Source organism: Solenopsis invicta, chromosome 4 (genome assembly GCF_016802725.1).
Source record: "Solenopsis invicta isolate M01_SB chromosome 4, UNIL_Sinv_3.0, whole genome shotgun sequence".
Lineage (NCBI taxonomy): Eukaryota > Metazoa > Arthropoda > Insecta > Hymenoptera > Formicidae > Solenopsis > Solenopsis invicta.
The window spans coordinates 11,454,150-11,475,745 of NC_052667.1; the positions used below are offsets into that span (position 1 = coordinate 11,454,150).

At 39.5% G+C, this 21,596-nt stretch overlaps 2 protein-coding genes across 2 annotated transcripts in view; one reads left to right on the forward strand and one right to left on the reverse strand.

Annotated features, from left to right (window-relative positions):
• Nucleotides 1-1,989: 1,989 nt before the first annotated feature.
• Nucleotides 1,990-2,763, forward strand: LOC120357521 (salivary glue protein Sgs-3-like). Its single transcript, XM_039448073.1, has 2 exons — nucleotides 1,990-2,014; nucleotides 2,420-2,763. The coding sequence occupies exons 1-2, from the start codon at nucleotides 1,990-1,992 to the stop codon at nucleotides 2,761-2,763; spliced, it is 369 nt and encodes a 122-aa protein (XP_039304007.1).
• Nucleotides 2,764-15,875: 13,112 nt separating this feature from the next.
• Nucleotides 15,876-21,596, reverse strand: part of LOC105199360 (synaptotagmin-1) — a 197,016-nt gene continuing 191,295 nt past the window's right edge. The window contains exons 7-8 of the mRNA XM_039448672.1: nucleotides 20,047-20,390; nucleotides 15,876-16,265 (exon numbers count right to left, since the gene is read on the reverse strand). Coding sequence (XP_039304606.1) covers nucleotides 15,963-16,265; nucleotides 20,047-20,390 — 647 coding nt within the window. The 3' untranslated portion in view covers nucleotides 15,876-15,962. The remainder of the gene's footprint in view (nucleotides 16,266-20,046; nucleotides 20,391-21,596) is intronic.

The window sequence follows — 21,596 nt, forward strand, 5'->3', positions numbered from 1 at the left end:
AAGCGGAGCGCGGGGCGGCGCTCGGCTGAGCGTCCCTTTAAATCCGCTGCTGGTATGCCGCGGTATTGCTCGTAGGCAGGATGCGACGGCTACGTCGAGTACGCTCGACGGAGGCAAAGACGCTTGAGCCCAGCTTCGGCGAGGAGAGACGGGTGCGAGAGCGGTAGCCGCCGAGAACGCTCGGCAGAGGCCAAGACACTTGACCCCAGGACTATCTCGGGAGACTTTTTCGGAGACCGGTCGGCGGAATAACGGTCCGAACAGTCGGCGGAGAAGAAGCCCAGCATCTCGCTGCTCCGGCGCTTTTATACCCGCATCTCGAGATGTCGGGAACGCTCGGTGGCGGTTCGGTTCGCGTCGGAGCCAGCGTCCCCGCCGCTCGAGATCGGTTGCGTGGTGGGCGGACGGAGGCGAGCGAGCACGTCGCTAGCGCGTGCCGGTTTGGGCCGGTGCGCGTGCGCGGCGCGATCACCGCGACGCGCGGATGCCTCGCTGCGCGCATTGGCGCGTTTGGAATTGTTTATCGGCGCGTAGCGCCTTGTTCGCCGCTCGGCGGATGTTCGGCCGGCGTTTGGCGGACGATGACCGGTCCGTTGGGGGAGGTCGCGCGGAGGCGGTTTGTTACACCCAAAATCAGTTTTTATATTTAATTCTGATTTAGTTTCATAAGTTTCCATTATGTTGGCAGATGCTACTTCATTTAATAACTTCATTTTATTGTTTTTTACTGTCAAATTAAAAACTAAAATCAAATTATTTTTATTGAAGAAATCTCCACCAAGTACTAAATGTGTAGACCACATATTATTTTCCAAAATCTGTAAATCTATGTTAAGTTTTGTATCTGGTAACATAAACATTTCAATAAATGATGATATTTTACCAATAACCAATATCTTTAAATTATTCAGAGCTTTAAATGTATTTTCGTTAGACTTATCTATCTCGGTGTCTTTCTCGAAGAAAGTCTTGAAAACAGTTTGCTGAATGAAAGAAACGGGACTGCCAGTATCTATGAGCGCAGAAAGACTGCAAGGCACACCATTGATTGCAGTCACCTCTAAGATGTAGTCTGAAGTCTCCAGTTTCTTCGAAATATTTGCGACGCAACCCACTTCAGAACAAGCATCGTTGGAATCATTTGTTGCTGCTGCTGCAACCGTCTCTAACCCTGACGAAGTCTGTTTAGATGCTTGGTACTTGGTCTGTAATTTAAAACAATCTACCTTTAAGTGTCCTTTAGCTTTACAATAAACACAATGATTATCTTCGCTTTTAAATGAAAGTTGATTTGACTTCGATGGAGATTGCGGTTGATCCTTCGATGTATCCTTCCTATTCTGAGTTGGTGGAAAAGAATTTTTCTTAATTGAAAAATTGCAAGAACTTGTTATTCTGTACATCTTGTTTAAAAATTCATCCATCGTAGAAACATCTAAGGATGCCGCAGTTCCTCTTATTGATAAACTTGGAATTCCATTAATCATTAATTCAATTGCATCTGAATCTGATAGTTTCAAGGTATGCATTAATTTTAATTTGTGCATTGCATATTCTTGAAATGTTTCCTTTGCGAAATTCCATTTTCTTGCCTCTACTTTCTGCATTGTGACATAAAATGGGACTTTTCTATGGAATCTTCTTGTTATTGCTTCCTTAAAATTAGTCTAAAAATCATTGATAGATCCGGAATTTAAATCAAACCAAACTCTTGAATGTTTGAGTAGTTTACTCGAAGCTGCAAGTAACTTGACATCATCACAAACTCCGTGAATTCTTGCAACTGTTTCTATTTTTGACAACCATAATTCCACATTATCGTTCTCAGATCTGCTAAATGGAGGAATTTGAGAAGCTAGAAGAGAAACAGCTTGAGAAGTTGACACATTAGATAGAATTGGAATTCTTAAAAAATTTGAACTTGAAATTTCTTGAGCAACCGCATTCAAACTTAATGCAGTTGCATTTATTCCATTTGATTGACTCAACATGTTGTTAGTGCTCAAACTTAGAAGTTGAGTAATCATAGATTGCTGCAATTTTATTTGTTCAGTGAGACACATTAAAGTTTGCTGCAACGTAACACCAGATGTATCACTTGATTGTGTACAAACTTGAGGAATATTATTCACTTGAGCTTGAGCAACATCACAATTTTCACCATCTTGAGTATTATTATTTGCGCTACTCGGATGAAAATTTCTTGAATCATCATTAGAGGCGATAAAATTCCGTTAGATCTGTTAGAAACATCCTGATTCAGAAGATCAGTTGGAGTATAATGTGATAAATGATCCATAATCTGATCAACACATGCATTTCTTGTTTTCTTTGGCATAAGACCAAACCTCAAAGCTTCGTTTGAAGTTCCATCAAAGTAAGCTTTTCTAAATTCAAACGATTCATTATCTTGAGACAGATAAGACAACAACACGTTCACAGACGATCACTGACGTTCACAGAAGATCACCGTCGTCGACCGCTGACACTACACGTTCACAGGCGATCACTGACGTTCACAGAAGATCACCGTCGTCGACCGCTGACACTACACGTTCACAGGCGATCACTGACGTTCACAGAAGATCACCGTCGTCGACCGCTGACACTACACGTTCACAGGCGATCACTGACGTTCACAGAAGATCACCGTCGTCGACCGCTGACATTACACGTTCACAGACGATCACTGACGTTCACAGAAGATCACCGTCGTCGACCGCTGACACAACACGATCACAGACAATCACCGACGATCATTGACGTTCACAGAAGATCACTAATGTCATCCGCTCGAAAAACGTCAATGACAATGCGCGAACTCCGAAGCGTGAAAACATCACTCACAACTCACGCGAATTCAAACCGAGATTAACGTCACTTTTACACTAAACGTACCGTTAAACACTTACACGTGATTCCAAAAAGATCCGTTCAAAATGTCGGTTTAAACCTCAAATGTGTATCGGTAACTAAGACGGTCGTCAAAGAGTAATATTCAACTGATGAAAGACGGGAAAATTTTTTTTTAGAAAAATCTGATTTCTTACAAAATTAAATGAGAAAGCAAACCTTTAATCCCACTTCTGAAAATGGTTGTAAGAGGCAGAGATAATTAATATCGTAGATATTGGATAATTATCAGGCTTTATTATGAAATCAGGATTACAAGAATAATAAAACGTCCGTCATCAGCTGATACACTTCAACGAATGAATGTTATTTTTAGTTGTCATGACTATGTAAGACATTCGACAGATAACTTAAAAGGTATTTAATAAATTAAGTAGTTAATAACTAATACATAGCATAAATCTTACAATATATATATATATATATATATATATATATGTAATAGTAGTTATATATAACTCAATCGATAAAGTTTCAATTACAGCATATAACATGCGGGAGCTCTTCCACCTCCACTGGGCCGAGTTGTTCTGGGAAGACTATTTATATCTGAGCAATCTCCGGTGTGTTACCAATTTAGGAAATTCGAAAGTATTTCAACAACTTGATGATTATTCAAAAATTTGCAGCGAATGCTACGCAGTTCTGACACCCGTCGTGAAACTCAGATATACTCGTCTATTTAAGCACCATCTAATCCATGTAAACGTCGTGCGTCAATCCCGTTCCGTTATATGTCACGAAACAATGGTAATGATTAAGATGATCAAATCTGGTCAAGATTGTCTAGAACGATTTGACCACGCCGATAGAACACTTTTAAATGCCGGTCATGGCATACCTATAGTCGTTCCCCCCGGGAAAACTTAAAATTACATAACCGTAGTATTACATATAACATTAAGGGAAAATAAAATTATATTAGGATGAGTAAGAATAACAATCTCTCAACAAATTACTGAACTGACCGTCACGTGTATCTGAGCATAAAGTAAAACAAGGGAAAATTTTCCTTTGCCTCTATATATATGTACATATACAGGGTATTGCAGATACATTTAGGACACACAACTGATTAGGCATAATGAAATTTATAATGTAAAATAGTCATTAAAATTATTAACTCTCTAAAAAAACTTAATAAAGAAGAAAAAGAAAAATTAGCCACATACAATAAAAATCATCAAATTATTACAGAAGGTATTTTTCTTATTATTCCCTTATTAAAAGTTAACAAAAGTCTCTCCTTTCGTCTATAAAATAAATTTACTATATAAAATGATTCTGAAAAACATAATCCATGAGAAATCATCATAATATATCTACTTAAAATATTTAATTTATACATAGTTATTAAAACACATAATATTATATTCATATGATCTACAGACAAATAAGCTATCAATCTTTTTATATCTACTTGAATTAAACATAAAATTCCTAGATTTATTCCTTCAACAATTCTCAAACTAAAAGTTAAATAATTAAATTTCATTAATGACAACTGCCCCTGGCAGTCTGCCGTATGCAACCAGTTGTCCTAAATGTATCTGCAACACCCTGTACATCTATTCACTACTTGATCTATTACAGCACGCGTATATGCAAATGATGTCTGCAATTCGCAACTTCTGCTGGGGTAAGAAAAGGCGAAAAGAAGAAGAAAAATTTTCATCATGTTGTCTGAGCACTGTCGTACTCATGGGAAAACTTCAATGCGTCACTACATTGAGAGGACGCCCAATATATCAACAATTCATCAGTTATAAAAAAATATGTAAAAGTTGCTACCTGGCAATGACATTCGACCAACAAAAAAATAACGCGGCTGTCTCAGCACACCTTCTGGCCCACATGGATTTTTTCCACAACCAGGACAAATGCACCTGCTGTCTGCAGATAATGCTGAGATACAAGGATATTGAAGAATGCCAGGAATGTTTCAATACATTCGAATATGCAGACATCGTGGGCCTGAAAATGAGATGGGGGTACCCTTCTATTGGTCAACAAAGGTATCATAGACCCGGTTAGATCAGACAAATATGATTATTCCCTGCTGTTAACAACGATCAAGTAGTGTTCTATATATCAGTACGAGAAATCAATAAAAAAAAATTGTATCTCAAAATGTACTCAAGGAAAAAGAGAGAAATAAGTAAATTTTTGTGCCAAAGATAACTGTAAACATATTTTTTACCAAAGATAACGTAAAATCTAACGCCGCATGCGTAACTTTAGTCTAGGTAATTAATAGGGGATAAATAAGCAATCAGAAACATGGAAGAAACAAAAATTTACTTTTTCTTCCATGTCTTTACAATTAGGTATAAAGAAAAGAGATATTCATAAACAATTATATATATTTATTATAAAATACGAGGTGTGTTCAAAAAGTATCGCGAATTTTGTGTTTTTTCAAAAATTATTTATTTATTCATGAATATCTATTTTGTCCCCTTCAAAGTAATCCCCATGAGATATTATACACTTGTGCCAACGGTTTTTCCAATCTTCGAAGCACTTCAAAAAATCATTTTTTTTTATCTTGTTCAGCTCCTCCTTCGATGCCGTCTTTATCTCGTCAAGCGTAGCGTAACGTCGTCCTTTCATGGGCCTCTTCAGTTTAGGGAACAAGAAAAAGTCACAGGGGGCCAGATCTGGGGAATACGGTGGCTGCGGCATCATTAGTGTGTTGTTTTTGGCCAAAAAGTCGCGCACAAGCAACGATGTGTGAGCAGGGGCGTTATCGTGGTGCAAAAGCCAATTTTTGTTCTTCCACAAATCCGGGCGTTTCTGGCGGATTGCTTCGCGCAAATTGCGCATAACTTGCAGGTAATATTCCTTATTGACCGTTCTACCCTGTGGCAAGAACTCATGATGCACCACGCCCCTGCAATCGAAGAAAACTGTCAGCAAAACTTTCACATTCGACCGAACTTGGCGCGCTTTTTTCGGTCTTGGTTCGTGCGGCAGCTTCCATTGAGATGATTGAGCTTTGGTTTCCACGTCATAACCATAAACCCACGATTCGTCACCAGTTATGACCCTCTGGAGCAAATTTGGGTCGTCGCGGACAGAGTCCAACATCTCATTAGCAATGTTCATGCGATGCTGTTTTTGGTCGCAATTGAGCAATTTTGGTACGAATTTCGCGGCGACCCGTCTCATGCCCAAATCATTGATAAAAATCGAATGGCACGAGCCAATCGATATGTTTAGGTCCTCAGCAACTTCTCTAACGGTGATTCGACGATTGGCCAATACCATTTTCTCCACTTCATTAATTTTTTCGTCTGTTGTTGAAGTGCTCGGGCGTCCGGCACGCTCTTCGTCGTTCACATCTTCTCGGCCTTCTGAGAACATTTTGTACCACCGATAAACGTTGCTTCGGTCCAAGGTAGCTTCTCCGTATGCCACAGTCAACATTCGGAATGCATCCGCGCACTTAATTTCGTTTTTCACACAAAATTTGATACAGGTTCTTTGATCCATTTTTTTGAATAGGTAAAAATCGAAGACGATCCAAAACACGTGCAAGCAAAGCAGCTGTCAACAATTAAGTGAACATTCAAAATGGCCGAGCTTGTCGGCATAAGTGAGAGACATGAGTACCAACATAACGCCACAAAAAGATCGAAATTCGAATATACGTAACCCGCGAAAATTCAAAATTCGCGATACTTTTTGAACACACCTCGTACATATACAGGGTGTCCCAGACCAATGTATAAAGATTACTACGATGAGGTAGAAAGGTTCGAGATAAATGAAAAAGTCTAATACCATTTTGCGATATTTGCAATAATGTTTGAGTAATAAAATATGTGTGTATATATATATATATATATATATATATATATATATATTGTGACGTGGCAGTTTTAGCTGCTTCGCCACTCCGTCTTCCGCCTAAGCGTCGCGCAAGGAGGCGCGTATGACCGGGTTAGGCGCTCAGTGAGAGAACGAAATCTCCGGCGGGATTGCGTTGCGTGTTATTTTATTTAATCATTCGCGGCTTCTTTTATGTAACCGCGGGCACCTCGACAAACGCCGCCGAAGGACCAGCAGCGGCGAGGGAGACGGACAGCGACCGGGAAAGGAGAGGGCGATCGTTCAGGGCCGGCTCACCGGAAAACGCCGACGAAGAGGAGGAGATAAGACTTGGCGACAGCTAAGCGCCACGCAAGGGAGGCTCGCGAGTGGCACAGCTGATGGACAGGCTGGGGCGGACGAACGGCCAGGACGAGGGCCGTCGAATGCCGGCTGTCCATCAAGGAGTGTAGCGGCGAAGAGTCGTCGCTGGGAAAATTCTGCTGCGATCGTCCGCAGGGACGACGAGAACAACGAGGATGTCGGATGCCGACGGGGACCGCACGATACCTGCGGAGACCCGACACTGCGCTGCCGTGACGTCACGGCTAGATAAGGGCGGCCGCTGATAGGCCGCGCCGCTAGGCGCAAGGATATCGCGCACCCTGTAGGAGGGGTAGCGCTCATCGATCGCGCATCGAGCGCGATCCTCTCGGCTTTTGCGTGCAACCCGTTCGACTGCGTAGATGTGCGAAGCGTGAGCGAGCGTGCTGGATATCGGTCGGAGATATCGGAAGCGGATATCGGAGGACGTGCCAGGCCCGGACGAGTCCCCGCTGAACAAGGAGCGGAAGAAGAGCGGTGCCACAGTCGAGGTGACCCTCCAAACGTTGTGTGAAGCCACGAGCTGTCGGTGTCGACCGGCTCGCGTTCTGAGGTGGAGCCATTAGGTTCGTGTGCGAGTGCGTCCGCCGCGTGGCGATTGAACGCACCTTGCTCCTTGGTGTTTGGCTGGCTCTCCACCTCAAGCGCGAGACCTCGTCGAGGCATCCAGCTGTCGGCTGCCGCGTGTAGTTCCGCGATCCCGCCGTAGAAGCTCGCGGACGACCGGCTTCCCGGGAAGCCGCAAAGCCCTCGCACACGGGTGCGAGTCGTGGTACGGCCGTGATCGCACGGCCGCCTAAGCTATCGGTGCGTGTTGTCCCGCACGTGTTGGATTGATTTTGTAGTGCGGTTCCGGCGACTGCGTGGTCGCCGGCGCGAATCTTTTACTGTACTTGCTTTGTCTATGAGTTACTCGGTTCGTTTTAGCGAAGGCTCGGCTGTTGCGTTCTTGCCGAGCCGTTCAGAGCGCGCGTGATTGGTTGTCGTGTTCCGCGCGGGACCAACCGTAGTCTGCGCTTCTAGCGTAATTGTTGGATAAGTCAGGGACATTCTCGCGTTCTGCCTATTCTTTTTTTTTTCCACTCCTTATCTCTTTATTTTTTTTTTTGCGTTGACTAATATTTTGTTCTTATTTTATTGTAAGCCGTCTCTATTATGCACTGCAATACATGTGTTCTCTATCTGTTATATCGGCCTGACTTTACTTGATTTCTCGCCTACCCGTCGTCTCCCGTAAGAGAGCCGCTTCGTCCCTGTCTCCGCTACCCCGCCCCTCTACCGGTTACGGGAGCTAGCTGGCCGCGTGCGAGCGACGATTTCGCGTTTCGGCATGACGCATTCTTGCGCGTTGTGAATCCGTGTTTAGAGTGGAAAAGTGAACCCGGAGACGCGACCGGTATCATCGCGTCTGGCGCCCAATCTCGCGATTTGGTGCGAGCATTTGATGTTTCTCAGTTAGTTCGTCGCTCCCGCGCGTGTTTCGCGAGTTATCCCGTTGTTTGATCGCGTACTTCGCCGTTGCTCTCCGGCGTCAGGAAAAGTACGTGACAATATATATATATATATATATATATATATATATTCTACTCAAGATAACGTAAGGGCCTTAATTCTGTGTAACATCTTAAGGTAACTAACCATAAACAATTAAGCAACTAGCAATAGATTAAATAAGTATTCGACCACACGAAGAAAGGAAAAGGGATGTAAAAATTGTTCTTTTCGTCACCAGTCACGCGTACGCATACGCATCTATATATATAAATATACATATATAATTATACGCATGTAGCAAGAATAAAAATAAAAATTTGGAGAAAGAAATTATGTGAAAAAGTATATATTTATATCAACAAAATATATAATTAATAATGATAATAATAAAGAAAAAATTTAATTTAATTTATTTTTACAGAGTGTGTAATTGTAAAACATATATTTATATATAGACATATATATATCTTCTATCACATAAATATAGAATTCTAATCTTGTGTAAGCACCTTAAACGTTTAGATAATTAAAAGAGTGCTAATAGAGTGTTTGGGAACACAAAGGAAATAGAACAAAAATTTTTTTTTCTTCTTTTCTCTCTTTCCTGTTTTCACCCTCACATATAGAGAAGAATAAAACGATAAATATAAATATATGTATGTATGTGTATATATATATATATATATATATATATATATATTGTCACGTATTTTTATCCCACGCCGGAGAGCAGCGGCGGAATACGCGATCAAACACCGGAATTACGCGCGAGACACGCGTGAGCGACGATAGAACCAATAGATACCACCAATCGCGAATTTGGGCGCCAGACGCGATTATACCGGTCGCGTCGCCGGGTACACTACTTAACGCTAGACGCGGATGCACACCACGCGATAGCTTCTCAGAACGAAATACGAAATCGTCGCTCGCACGCGGCCAGCTAGCTCCTCTAACCGGTAGAGGGGCGGGGTAGCGGAGACAGGGACGAAGCGGCTCTCTTACTGGAGGAGACGGGTAGGCGAGAAATCAAGCAAGATCAGGCCGATATAACAGACAGAAATAACATGTATTGTATCATATGACAGAGACAGAGTAGAGCCAAACGCGAAGGAATTATCAGTCGAAGCAAGCAAATTACGGAAAAGATGAAGAGAGTTGACGAAAACGAATAAGCGGAACGCGAAAATTTTCTTAAATACTACAATGCTTACGCTAGCGGCGCGAACAACGGCGGTTGGTCCCGCGCGGAACGAGACAGCCAATCACGCGCGCTCGGAACAGCGCGGCGAGAACACACTCGTCGAACTTTCGCTAACGGACAGTAATTAACTCAAAAGCAATGCAACCAAAGATACCCGGTGACGGCAATGCCGTCGTCGCGGTCACGATGCACAATTCTCTCGAAGACGCGCGACACGACAACGCACCGATAACGCGGGCGGTCGTGTGATCACGGCCGTAACACGACTCGCGCACGTGCGCGAGGGCTTTGCGGCTTCCCGGGAAGCCGGTCGTCCGCGAGCTTCTACGGCGGGACAGCCAACGTACACGCGGCAGCTGACAGCTGGGTGCCTCGACAAGGTCTCACGCTTGAGGTGGAGAGCCGACCAAACACTAACAAGGTGCGTTCTATCGCCACGCGGCGGACGCACCTGCACACTAACCCAATGGCTCCACCTCAGAGCGCGAGTCAGCCGGCACCGGCAGCTCGTGGCTTTACACCGTCTCTAGAGGGTCACCTCGACGACGATCCTGTCCTCCGTTGGTCCCGTGGACGTCTCCGCAGGGATCGCCAGGCCGGGCACAGTTCCGATAGCCAAAATCCGGTAGCTCGCTCGCCGATAACTCTCGCTCGGATTCGTCCCGCACGCGCTCAGTTCGCCGGGTCGCACGCAAAAGCCGAGAGGATCGCGCTCGATACGCGATCGATGAGCGCTATCCCTCCTACAGGGTGCGCGATATCCTTGCGCCTAGCGGCGCGGCCTATCAGCGGCCGCCCTTATCTAGCCGTGACGTCACGGCAGCGCAGTGTCGGGTCTCCGCAGGTGTCGTACGGTCCCCGTCGGCATCCGATATCCTCGTCGCTCTCGTCGTCCTCGCGGACGACAGCAGCAGAGATTTCCCGCGACGATTCTTCGCCGCTACCTTTCTCGACGGACAGCCGGCATTCGACGGCCCTTGTCCTGGCCGTTCGTCCGCCCTGGCCTGTCCCTCGGCTGCGCCAATTGCGAGCCTCTTTTGCGTGGCGCATATCTGTCACCACGTCGAGTCTCGTCCTTCTCTCCGCCGTCGGTTTTCCGTGCGCCGGCCCTGGACGATCGCCTTCTCCTTGTCCTGCTGCTGCCCATCCTCCTCGCTGCTGCTGGTCCTTAGGCGACGTTTGTCGAGGTGCCCGCGGATACATGAAATAAGCTGCGAATAAATAAATGAAATCAATACGCGCCGCAGTCCCGCCGGAGATTTCGCTCTCTCGCTGAGTGCCCGACCCGGTCTTACGCGCCTCGTTGCGCTATGCTCAGGCGGAGGACGAAGTGGCGAGGCAGATAAAACTGCCACGTCACAATATATATATATATATATGAAAATGCCAAAGAAACTTTTATAAAAAAAATTATATAAAAAAAAGAAAAAAGAACCTTTTTATAACTTATACAAATATTTTTATAAGAATATATATATTTATGCCTTGCACCTATCAGGGAATTATGTAAGACCTTACCAAGGATAAGAATTTTTATATTGTAAACGCGGCGCTGGTAGTTAAGTAAATAACACTAAACAAACAAATAACTAGAAATACGAAAGAAAAAAAGGGAAGGGGATTTGGATGTCGCCCTTTTCTTTCCTATTTCTATATAACTCAAAATGCACACCTGAGTGCATTTAGATATAGATCTCCCCTTTTTAATATAAGAATTAATAGTCGTCGAAGGAAAAGAATCACAACATTTGCAAGAATCAAGTCTCTTGCAAATGTTGTGCATCCCCAACATTTGTCTAAGCCGGAGGGTGTTACGTCCTGCGGAGTAACGATTCTTTTCCTTCGCAACCAGCGGATATCCTAATTAACGGGGGCAGAGCGGCGGTGATCTTACCCCGATTCCAAGAATACGGTGACTCTCACGGCAATAATCAGATGTCATGAATTAAGTAGATATAAATTCATCAATCATGGAGATTTGAGGTGACACCGTTGCTCCACGCCCAAAACATCAAAGATAGTAAGATCAGGGAGCTGGAAAACGCACGTGTGCACCCCTTTGAGTTCTTAATGCCCGGCACCCGCATAGCAATAAATCGAAGAATTTTGACATTTACTGCCTTCCGGGAGTTCAATTGTCAAACCTGCCGCTTTCTCGGATAACAATTACCGAGGAATATAAAAAAGTCGTAAAAACAAATATTGCACGTGGGTGTATTGATGAATTAAGTGGTGTACACAGCCCTCGATGGTACAAAGGGAATCATAGACAAAAAATTATATAAATAAGCGCGTTTTTCAGCGGAGCGGCTAGACTAGTTTCAATTCTTGCTCAATCCGAATCACAGTTCCGTGACATCTTGTATGTTCGAGTTCTGTGACTCTCGGATCGTGGGCCTTTAAACTCGTACGGAGCGCAAGTCTCGGTCGAAAGGAAAAAATGTCTGTTTGAAACGTGCCTGCTTGGGATCTGCAGACCATTGTGCATCGGACGCGGAATTCCTTCGACCGGACTTACCATTCTCCGCCGAGGGCGGCCCAGTTTGAAGGCTTGCGGTTCCGAGAGTATCACATTCATCTACAATCAGCAAGCAGTAAGTCCTGAATTAATCGTTTAGTTCCTATTTCGCTCTTGTTTTCCGAGCACCTTTTTTCTCTATCGCGAAAGACTTTAGTATAAACATAATATATTTATTAAGTTTATTACTCTTCCCTTCCCATACTCCTTCTCATACTCTTTCTTTCTTTTTCTCTCTTTCTCTCTCTCTCCCTCCCTCTCTGTCTCCCCTTTTACAACATTTTTCTCTTTCCAAAAGAATTTCTTTATTATTAATTCTTCTTTTTCTTGGGATTCACTTATAAGAGTTAATCCGACAGAATTTCTTTATTATTAATTCTTCTTTTTCTTGGGATTCACTTATAAGAGTTAATCCGAAAGAATTTCTTTATTATTAATTTTTCTTTTTTTTGGGATTCACTCGTAAGAGTTAATCCAAAAAGATTTCTTTATTATTAATTCTTCTCTTTCTTGGGATTTACTCGTAAGAATTCCTTGTTTCCTCCTCTCCCTCCCTTTACATTCAGTCAAACTTTTTAAACTTTCAATCTCTTTCAGTTAACCCGAAAGGGTGTCTAAATTTTAACCTTTCGCAAAACATAGAGAGAAACGGAGTTTTTTTTATGTTTAGTGAATAGCGATAAAATCCCCAAAGTTTACAAAAACAAGTTCCGGGCAGCCGCAAAGCGCCGCCACAATCGCTACAATCGCCAAATCCGCCGCCTCAAAGCTATTGAGGAGGAAATAAACAGCTTTGCCGCGCAAGTAGACCTAATTTGCCCCCCAATCTCGTACTCCCTGGTCGTACCGGAAGAAGAGCGACTTCCCCCGTTCAAATTTCCCCCCAATTCCCCCGTAGTTCATTCTCCTCCCCTCAATTCCCCCGACTCTCAAATAACTTATAGAATCTTCCCGGACTCTTCCGTTTCACTCTCTCCTCCTATATCTCCGATCCCTGAAGTCCATGATCTGGAGGAAGACCAACCTCCTGCGGATTTTCCTATCGTAGGGGCCCGCGATCTCGAAGTAGAGGAAAAACTTTGTTCAACCCCTCCGATTCTCGGATCTTATGATCTTGAGGACGAGAATAGTTCCCCTAGCCCCGCGCTTAGCGTAGAATTTGTAGAGGAGCTATCACCACTTTCCCCGCGTTGTTATTTTGCCCCTGGTCCTCTTCAATCATTAGAGTCGATTTTATCAGTGCCTCCAATATCTTCTGTCTTACTCCCTCCTGGCGCGTTCTCGATTGGGCCTGAGGAATTTCATCTGGAAGCAGTCCGTGCTTTCCCGTTCTCCCCCCGATACGCCTGTTCCCGTGTATCTTCCCCATCCGAAGTACTATCTGGTCCCCAAATTAATATTTTTAAACCATTTCCGCCCCAACTCTGCCGTATTAAACGAAGTTCTAGTATAACCATGCACTCACATCCACACATACATACATACATCTATACATACATATATATATATATATATATATATACTTAGGAAAAATTATAAATTGTAACTATTATAAGGAAATTGTATTATTGTATTATCCGTTAAGTGCAAACTAACTGTATTTGACATTGTAATAGTTAATTCAAATAATATAGTTTAGACCGCTTTTATTTAATCTATATAATATTCAATTCTTCCTTTCTCTTAGTTTAAACAATATAATTACATCACAAATCTAGTTTAATCCAGCTTTTCCTTTAAATTAAAATAATATAAAAAAAGAGGAATGTTAATCTAATCTGTTGTTTAAATAGAGTAATTATAAGACTAGAATGTTAAATTACTTTTTAAGATAAATGACATTGTATTGCTTATTATTATTGATTAGAATAAACCATGTATAATAGTTAATTGTCCTGATTTCGTAACCACAACCACCGTCCCTTGCTCTTAACAAGATAAGCACTAGATCCAATCCCGCGATAAAACAATTAAATTTGTTGCTTCAAAATAGGACCGAGGGACGCGGAGCACCCCGGATATTTTGCTATTGAGGCCCCCCGCTGCGCGCCCCACTGACCTATATATCCCGGGTTGTCGTCGCGCTCTGCTGTTCCGCACGTGCACGTTCTCAAATCGTTACGTCCCTCCCTTCTCTCTCCACGTGTTACTCATCTTTCTTCTACCGTGGACATAACAACTGTATTCCTTACCTTTTCTCTTATATTGTAATTTGGATTTCTGTTTATTTTATTTTCTGGGTATGGAATATTTATTTACATTAAATGCACATTTTCAATATAAATTTTTTCTAATATTGTTTTTGATAGAACTTTTTACAAAGAAGTTTTAGAAATGTTTGTTGACTAAAGCTTTTAATATTATTTGATGAGACAACTTAATTAATATTGATTTTATTTAATAATTTATTTGTTTACACATAAAATGTATTTTAAAAATACACATTTTTTACTCATATAAACGACGTTTTAACGAATTTGCAATTGACATTACTTCTTGTTAATTAAATTGAACTCAAGATGTTAACAAAGATTTCACAGAACATTTACAATACTTAAAGTTTGGCACCATTTAACAGTATCCGTGAAAGTGCCCGGCTGGCCGCTTGGTTGCACCGCTCTTGAAAGCGCGAACATCACGCCCTATGGTTGGATATTTTCAAACACTCACCATTTAAAAACTATTGATCCCTTAACATTTTGCTATTAACATTTTTGACTCAATTTTTCACGGGGAATACGTATGTGCCGGCTGTCGCGAGCGACCTGAATCACCTTGTATATGAAGCAAAAGTAGTTGTTGATTGTGATAAACATAAAAATTTGGATACATGTATATAAAAAGTTGCTATATCTTTTTTGTCAAATGTAATAAAAAAAAGATATAGAATACGCAAAACTCAGATAGCAATGCATTTCTGGTACAAAAAAAGAAATATTTATTACTACAAATTTTCCTTTGGTTGCAATCACGTTGCTATACTGGAAATGCTAATCTTTTTGTACAAGGCAACAGGAAGGAAACTGTTTCCCAGACAACTGAAGAACAATGATGTACAAAACTTATTAATATACAATTTTAAATAACTTGTTTTAAGTCGCATACGCGGCATGCGTGGCCAGCAATATCTTAAACAGAATCAGAAGCCGTTTTCCCCCCAAAAAAATAACAACTTAGTAACGCATTTTTTATCAAATTAATAGCAACATGCAGAAAACTTTTAGTTGGGAAAGCGTAATAGCCGATGAGAACGTGTAAAATATACTAAATGCCGTTCGATATGGGAATATAAGAATTAATTAAATATAGTAACAAGTAAATATAGCAAAAGTAAAACTAAAAATATTATCTTAATAACCAAATATAGATATATGTATGGTACTTATGTATTTGTTAAAATATACTTGGCAGACTTTATGCATTAAAAATTCATTAAAAATATGTTGCGTTTTAATAAAAATGTATGGTTGGAAGACAAAACAATTTTTATTTTAAAATAAAATTTTAAATACATTTTAAAATATTAAAATAAATTTTTGTCCAAATACTTGGTACAAGAAACAAAATTTTTTAATACTTTAGCGCAGCCATCTTATATATGTATATGAATATATATTTTTAATATTAGCAATTTTCTTAATTTTTTAATTCGTTATCATCGTGTTGCGCTTCCGGTTCCGTTAATGGCAACCATTGTGCCGAAGCACCTTTCCCTGATAATACGCGCTGAAATAACTCTCTTTGACATGAGTTGGATACTTCACATCTAGCCAAGAGATCGCCGTTCGCTCGTAGTACAGAGAATTGTAAGACACAATTTGGTAATATGCCATTGCTGATATCGAAGGTAAGAATATCGTTCCACACGGGACTGGTGGCTTCACGTTGGATACTTGATTTCTTCTTCTTGAGACTTTTACCGTTCTGGATAAGTGATACCTAGACAATTTAAATCTTAAGTAAGCAAATGTAAGAAGGATGCATCATACACATAACATAGAATGTAATATTTCAGCAATGTTGCAACATTTCAGTAATATTGCAGTACCGTTGCAACATTTTAGCATATTTGACAATATTGCAACATTCTAATAACATTGCAACATTCTAACTTTCCGTAGGCATACTGGGACTTTGTTGTTTCAAACGGAATTTCACTCTAAAATTTCTGAAGGGAGTGTATGGGAAGTTAGTGGCAATAGCCATCTCCGACTTAGCATAATCAATTGTAAAAGTAAAAGTAAGTGATATTGCGCGATGTCGGAAACGCCGACACGGCGACTGAAATCGGAAATGCAGAGCAAGTGATCGACTTGCAATATCAGAAGATTTGCCAATTTGACAAGACGAAGAAGGACAGGCTTCTGATAAAAAAGAACCACGAGAATATGAGTCGGACTCAGTATCAACTACACGCTACAATATTATGCTCGTAATATCATAAAACGCTACTTTTCAGCAAACACAGTCATATAACAGTAATGTTTATACAATAAAACTGAAAGTAACGCGCAATATAACGTATCCGTTACATGTAACGTTTACGTTAGTTGTAATTTTCCACTCATGAAACATTGCAGTTATACAGGGTGACCCATTTTAATCGATCACCTCAAATATTTCCGTTTCTTTGCATTTTACAAGAAAATGTTTTAGACAAAAGTTGTATAGCTTTAAGGGGGACATAAGAAGGTACTATTGGTTTGACCTTGGATAGCGTTGTCAAGCTCAGGTCAAGGTCACACCAATTTTTTTAAACGTAACATACTATTTTTAATTTCAAAATTTAATAGCTGGTGTCAAGAGCTTTCCAAAACTCTACAAGAAAGTTTATTTTCGTTGAGTACTTTCTGAGTTGTGAGGCTTGAAAGCTACAGTGCACTGTAACTTTCAAACGTCATAACTCGAAAAGTACTAAACGAAAATAAAGTATAACCCTGTATAACATAAATATGCAATTTTATACATTAGGCAACAAAATAATTGCAATACTCATTTATACCAAAATTTTGCACAACTTCAAATAATCATAACTTCGTTAAAAATTATTGTATTTAAAAGTTTTTTTTTTATTTTAAAGCTTAAAGTCTCTATCGTTAATGTGCATTTGGTTAATTTTGAATTTTTCCTTTCTTTTTTTGTTGTTTCTTTAAAAGTAAGAACGTGTTTTGTTTTCAAACATTTGCATAGTTTGACGCACTCCACGGGGTAGGATGATTTTTTTTCGCAAATGCCACGATAGCCGTAAAATTTGGAGTTTTCTTTGCAAATTGAAAAAAATTAAGTTCGTACAATTTTTTTTGAGGAGTTAGGATATATCAAAGTTATGTATGCATTTTTGTTAGTTACCGCCAGTATTACCCGGATTTTGATTTGTCTCATTGATGAAGCGATCTTCTCTAGCTAACGTTATTCGTCTTTGACCTTGTCTTCTTTTTCGACAAATTTTGCCTGTTTTTTGATAACGAGCCCAAACTCGATAGAGGATCGATGAACACTTATTCTTCTTACAACATAACTTTGATTTAATCTTTTCAGAAGAGGAATGATTTGTCCACATTAAAATTTGTTCAAACTATGCATTGTTACAACTTTATTGTTTGCTTTTTGAGTGATACAGTAAAGAATAAGTTTACGCTTATATAGAGTTTTGTTGTTTACAGTTTTTATGGGAATCAATGTAAATTGCTACATTTCACAGCGTTTCTTTGAATCATGCAAAAACTGTAAATACCAAAATTTTATATAAGCCTAAACTTATTCTTTACTGTATCACTTAAGAAGCAAATGATAAAGTCGTAACAATGCTTAGTTTGAACGAAATTCAATGGATGCGTTCGGGGAGATGCTTTTAGCGCTACTCAGCGCTACAATCTGTTCGCGGAGCTACTTCATAGTGCTACCAAACGCTGTCATGACGTCACTGATGGTAGTGTGTGACGTCATAACTTCGCGCTACAAACGCTATTCCTTCCGAAGTAGTGTATCGGTAGCAATAGCGTTTGCAAGCTCTGTGAACAGTGCGAATAGTGCAATAGTAAAGCGAAATAGTCAGGTAGAAATCATCAGATAGAGATCAGGCCAGGAAAAGTGAAGAAGAAGAGATTACTATGGAATTTACAGAGATACAGATATTTGACCCAGAATTACAAGAAGTATATAACTTAAAATTAAGCCACGATGATGCCGTAAAAGCAGAAAACGGTAAGTTGAAGGTTATGTTCAATATTTTTATCATAATTGAAAAAATTTAGTTATACTTATTTACTTTATATCCTCTTATACGGTGCATAGATTAAATTATACAATAACCGTATAACGGGTTTATGTAAATTTTTGTAATTTTTTTACATGAAAAATATTTATTGATAATTGTAAGAAAGGAAAAAGTGACTAAAATTTAACTTAAACTTTTAGTTTTTTTTAATAACTATTTTATTTACTTGTAATATCGCTTTCTGATGATGAATCAGAAGAAGAATCTATTATTTCACGTATTATAACAACGGCAGTCGTTAAAATTTCGCGATTGTTATAATGCGTGATGATTTGCTTCTCTTGCTCCATAGCTTGCTCCATGATTTCAATTTTTAGGTTAATATTTCAAGTTAGGTTAGATCAAACGCGACGCTATTGCTGTTCATAGAGCTTGCATTCGCAAACGCTATTTTTGCTCTACGAACGCAATTTGTAGCGTTAGCGTTGGTAGCGCGGTAGCGAGCTCTCCGAACGCACCATTAAGATGATCTTAAATATAAGAATCGACTATGAATATCGGCCCATGTCTATTCCCACGCTAGTTACCAGTAGCGCTATCAGTATTTGTGGATCGTCGCGTGAGTCCATAGAATCGCTTGTATCTTTAACGCTTGTCTCCAACAAGTTAACTAATAAAACTATATTTTTGTAATTTTTTATCGTGTTTTATATCAAATTTGCCTGCAAACTTTATTATTGTTTATTTTTTTCTTCCGTAAAAGGATTTTTCAATCCGTGTCTTCAGTAAAAAAAAAGCTGATCCAAAAATATTCGCGTATACAGATTCCAGTATCACTATAAGGGGTGTGGAATAAGAAAATATTTCGCTCTACTGCTATTATTAGAAATATAATAATTAATGTGGGGAATATCATTAATCCATTTTTTTTTACTTCTCTGAAGTAACCATTTGAATTTTTTATGATGTTTGATCGAATAGTTTAAATTTAAAATTATCAGAAGACACAACATGGTGTTTGTATGTATATCATTACAGAACTTTTTTGAACGATTGTTAAATAATATGTATGACAATTATGAAAGTTTTTTAAATAAAAATTCTTTCTGTGTATATTACAGATTTCCAACCTAAGAATTCTCTAGATGAAGTCATACAATAATTTTTTTAAATTTAAATTTTTAATTTATAATTCACGTATTTGTTGAACTTTTGCAACATCGATTATTACCTGTTTTACTATAATTCTAAAGAAAATTTAAGTTAAGAAGATCATTGCGTGATTTCTAGCAATGGTGTGAAAATGTTTCAGAATTACTGCAACATTATTGAAATGTCTTATGGCTGTATAGGATAGAATACAATATATTATTCCAACAAAGTTGTCGCAACATTATAAAACATTTCAACAATATTCAGCAAGAAAGGTTGCAAAGTTGCTGTAATATTCAATATAGTTGAAATGTTATATTGTATTCTGTATGGAGAATCATATATACGTACCTTCACGTATGAATTAGCATTTGCAGGATCGTCGAGAATGGGTAAATTTTTTGCCCTGACAACAATAACTGTCAGTTTCTCTATAGACAACTGATATGAAATGGAGACCATTAATTCACCCAGAGGCGGTGCTTTAAATCCACTTTCCGCTCCATATCGGAGAATTGGTTTTACAATAATAACTAAGTCTATACCGAGATTCGGTATGGAAGAAAGAGGAAGCTGTACGTAACCTAAACCACGATGCCTGGTAAATGCTTCAAAATCATAGAGCAGAATTTCTAATGTCCTTCCAGCCAATGATGATACAGGCGCCACTTCAAATACGAAATCTTCGTCGAATACTGAAGAAAGAAATCAAATATACATATATATAAATATAAATATTTTAACAATAATGATCAAAACAAGGCTAGTGAGAGTACCAAGCAATTAGACAAATGCAGTAATATTATAAAACAAATATTTTAACAAAGTTTAGTTTTCATGTATATACAAACGTTTTGACTCTCTTTGGAGTCATTTTCAGCGATACAAACTCTAAACGTCTTTAATTCAAGTAAGGTAGGATTATTCCGAATCCGTAGTGTCATTTTTCCGTTTACTAAAATTTATATCGGAGGAAATTAAAGTCCTTTATGGAAATGAACTGGAAAGCTAATAATCATATTGGCTTTCCAATACAGTTAATAAATTAATATTGGATTTTAGTAGTGATTATTCACTCTCTACTAGTGATTATTTAACATCTAATAATTGGATCGAAAATGTTTGCAATAATCATTCTCCAATAGTTTATGAGCGATGATTATTGATTTTATTAATCAGATTATTTATAATAATCATTTTTTAAGAAGATGCTAAACCAATCAAAATTACCAAAGCATTACAAAATTTAATCTTTAAAGTGGTTTGACATATCACAAAATCCTTTTCTAAAATAAAAGTGCGCATCAAAAGAAATTTGAATTAAAGGAATTTTACGAGAAAATCGAAAAAAAAGTTAAAAATTCATTTACTATTGACTTTTAGATCTGTTATTTGAGATTAACTTTTGTCTTTTATTAACCTTTTGTAGCTGGTACATATGAAATGAGAATTTTTCCAAGTGCAAATACTAACGAACAATAAGTGACTGACGTGAATTGCGAAATACGGAATCAGATAAGCCATTTTATTCGTAAAGGGGGGTTGAGGGTATAAAAAAGTGTCAGAGCGTTTGAGTGCATGGGCCTTTGTTTCAGAAAAATTTGCATGTGAAATTTTACATTTGCCGCACAGTACGTTAAGTGCTATTGCGCGGTAGGTTAAAGCGTAAAGCACTGTAACTGAGAAACCTAAAGCCCAAATCACACTAGTGATTGCCGATTGTAATTGACAATTGACGATTACTTTTCAAACCAATCAGAATAAAACAGTCGGGAAAGCATCCATTTGGACACAGTACAATTGGACATGAACCACTCACAGCGCTTGTTCAGAAGAAAATTACTAGGCACCAGCTGCTGTGATTGGCTGTGTCCAATTGTACTGTGTCCAAATGGATGCTT

What these genes read in the sequence shown, in the direction of transcription:
- LOC120357521 (XM_039448073.1), top strand. Translation starts at nt 1,990, where the DNA reads ATGTTGTTAGTGCTCAAACTTAGAA. An exon ending in GTTAGTGCTCAAACTTAGAA is followed by an intron (nt 2,015 to 2,419) that starts GTTGAGTAATCA and finishes ATCTTGAGACAG; the next exon opens with ATAAGACAACAACACGTTCA.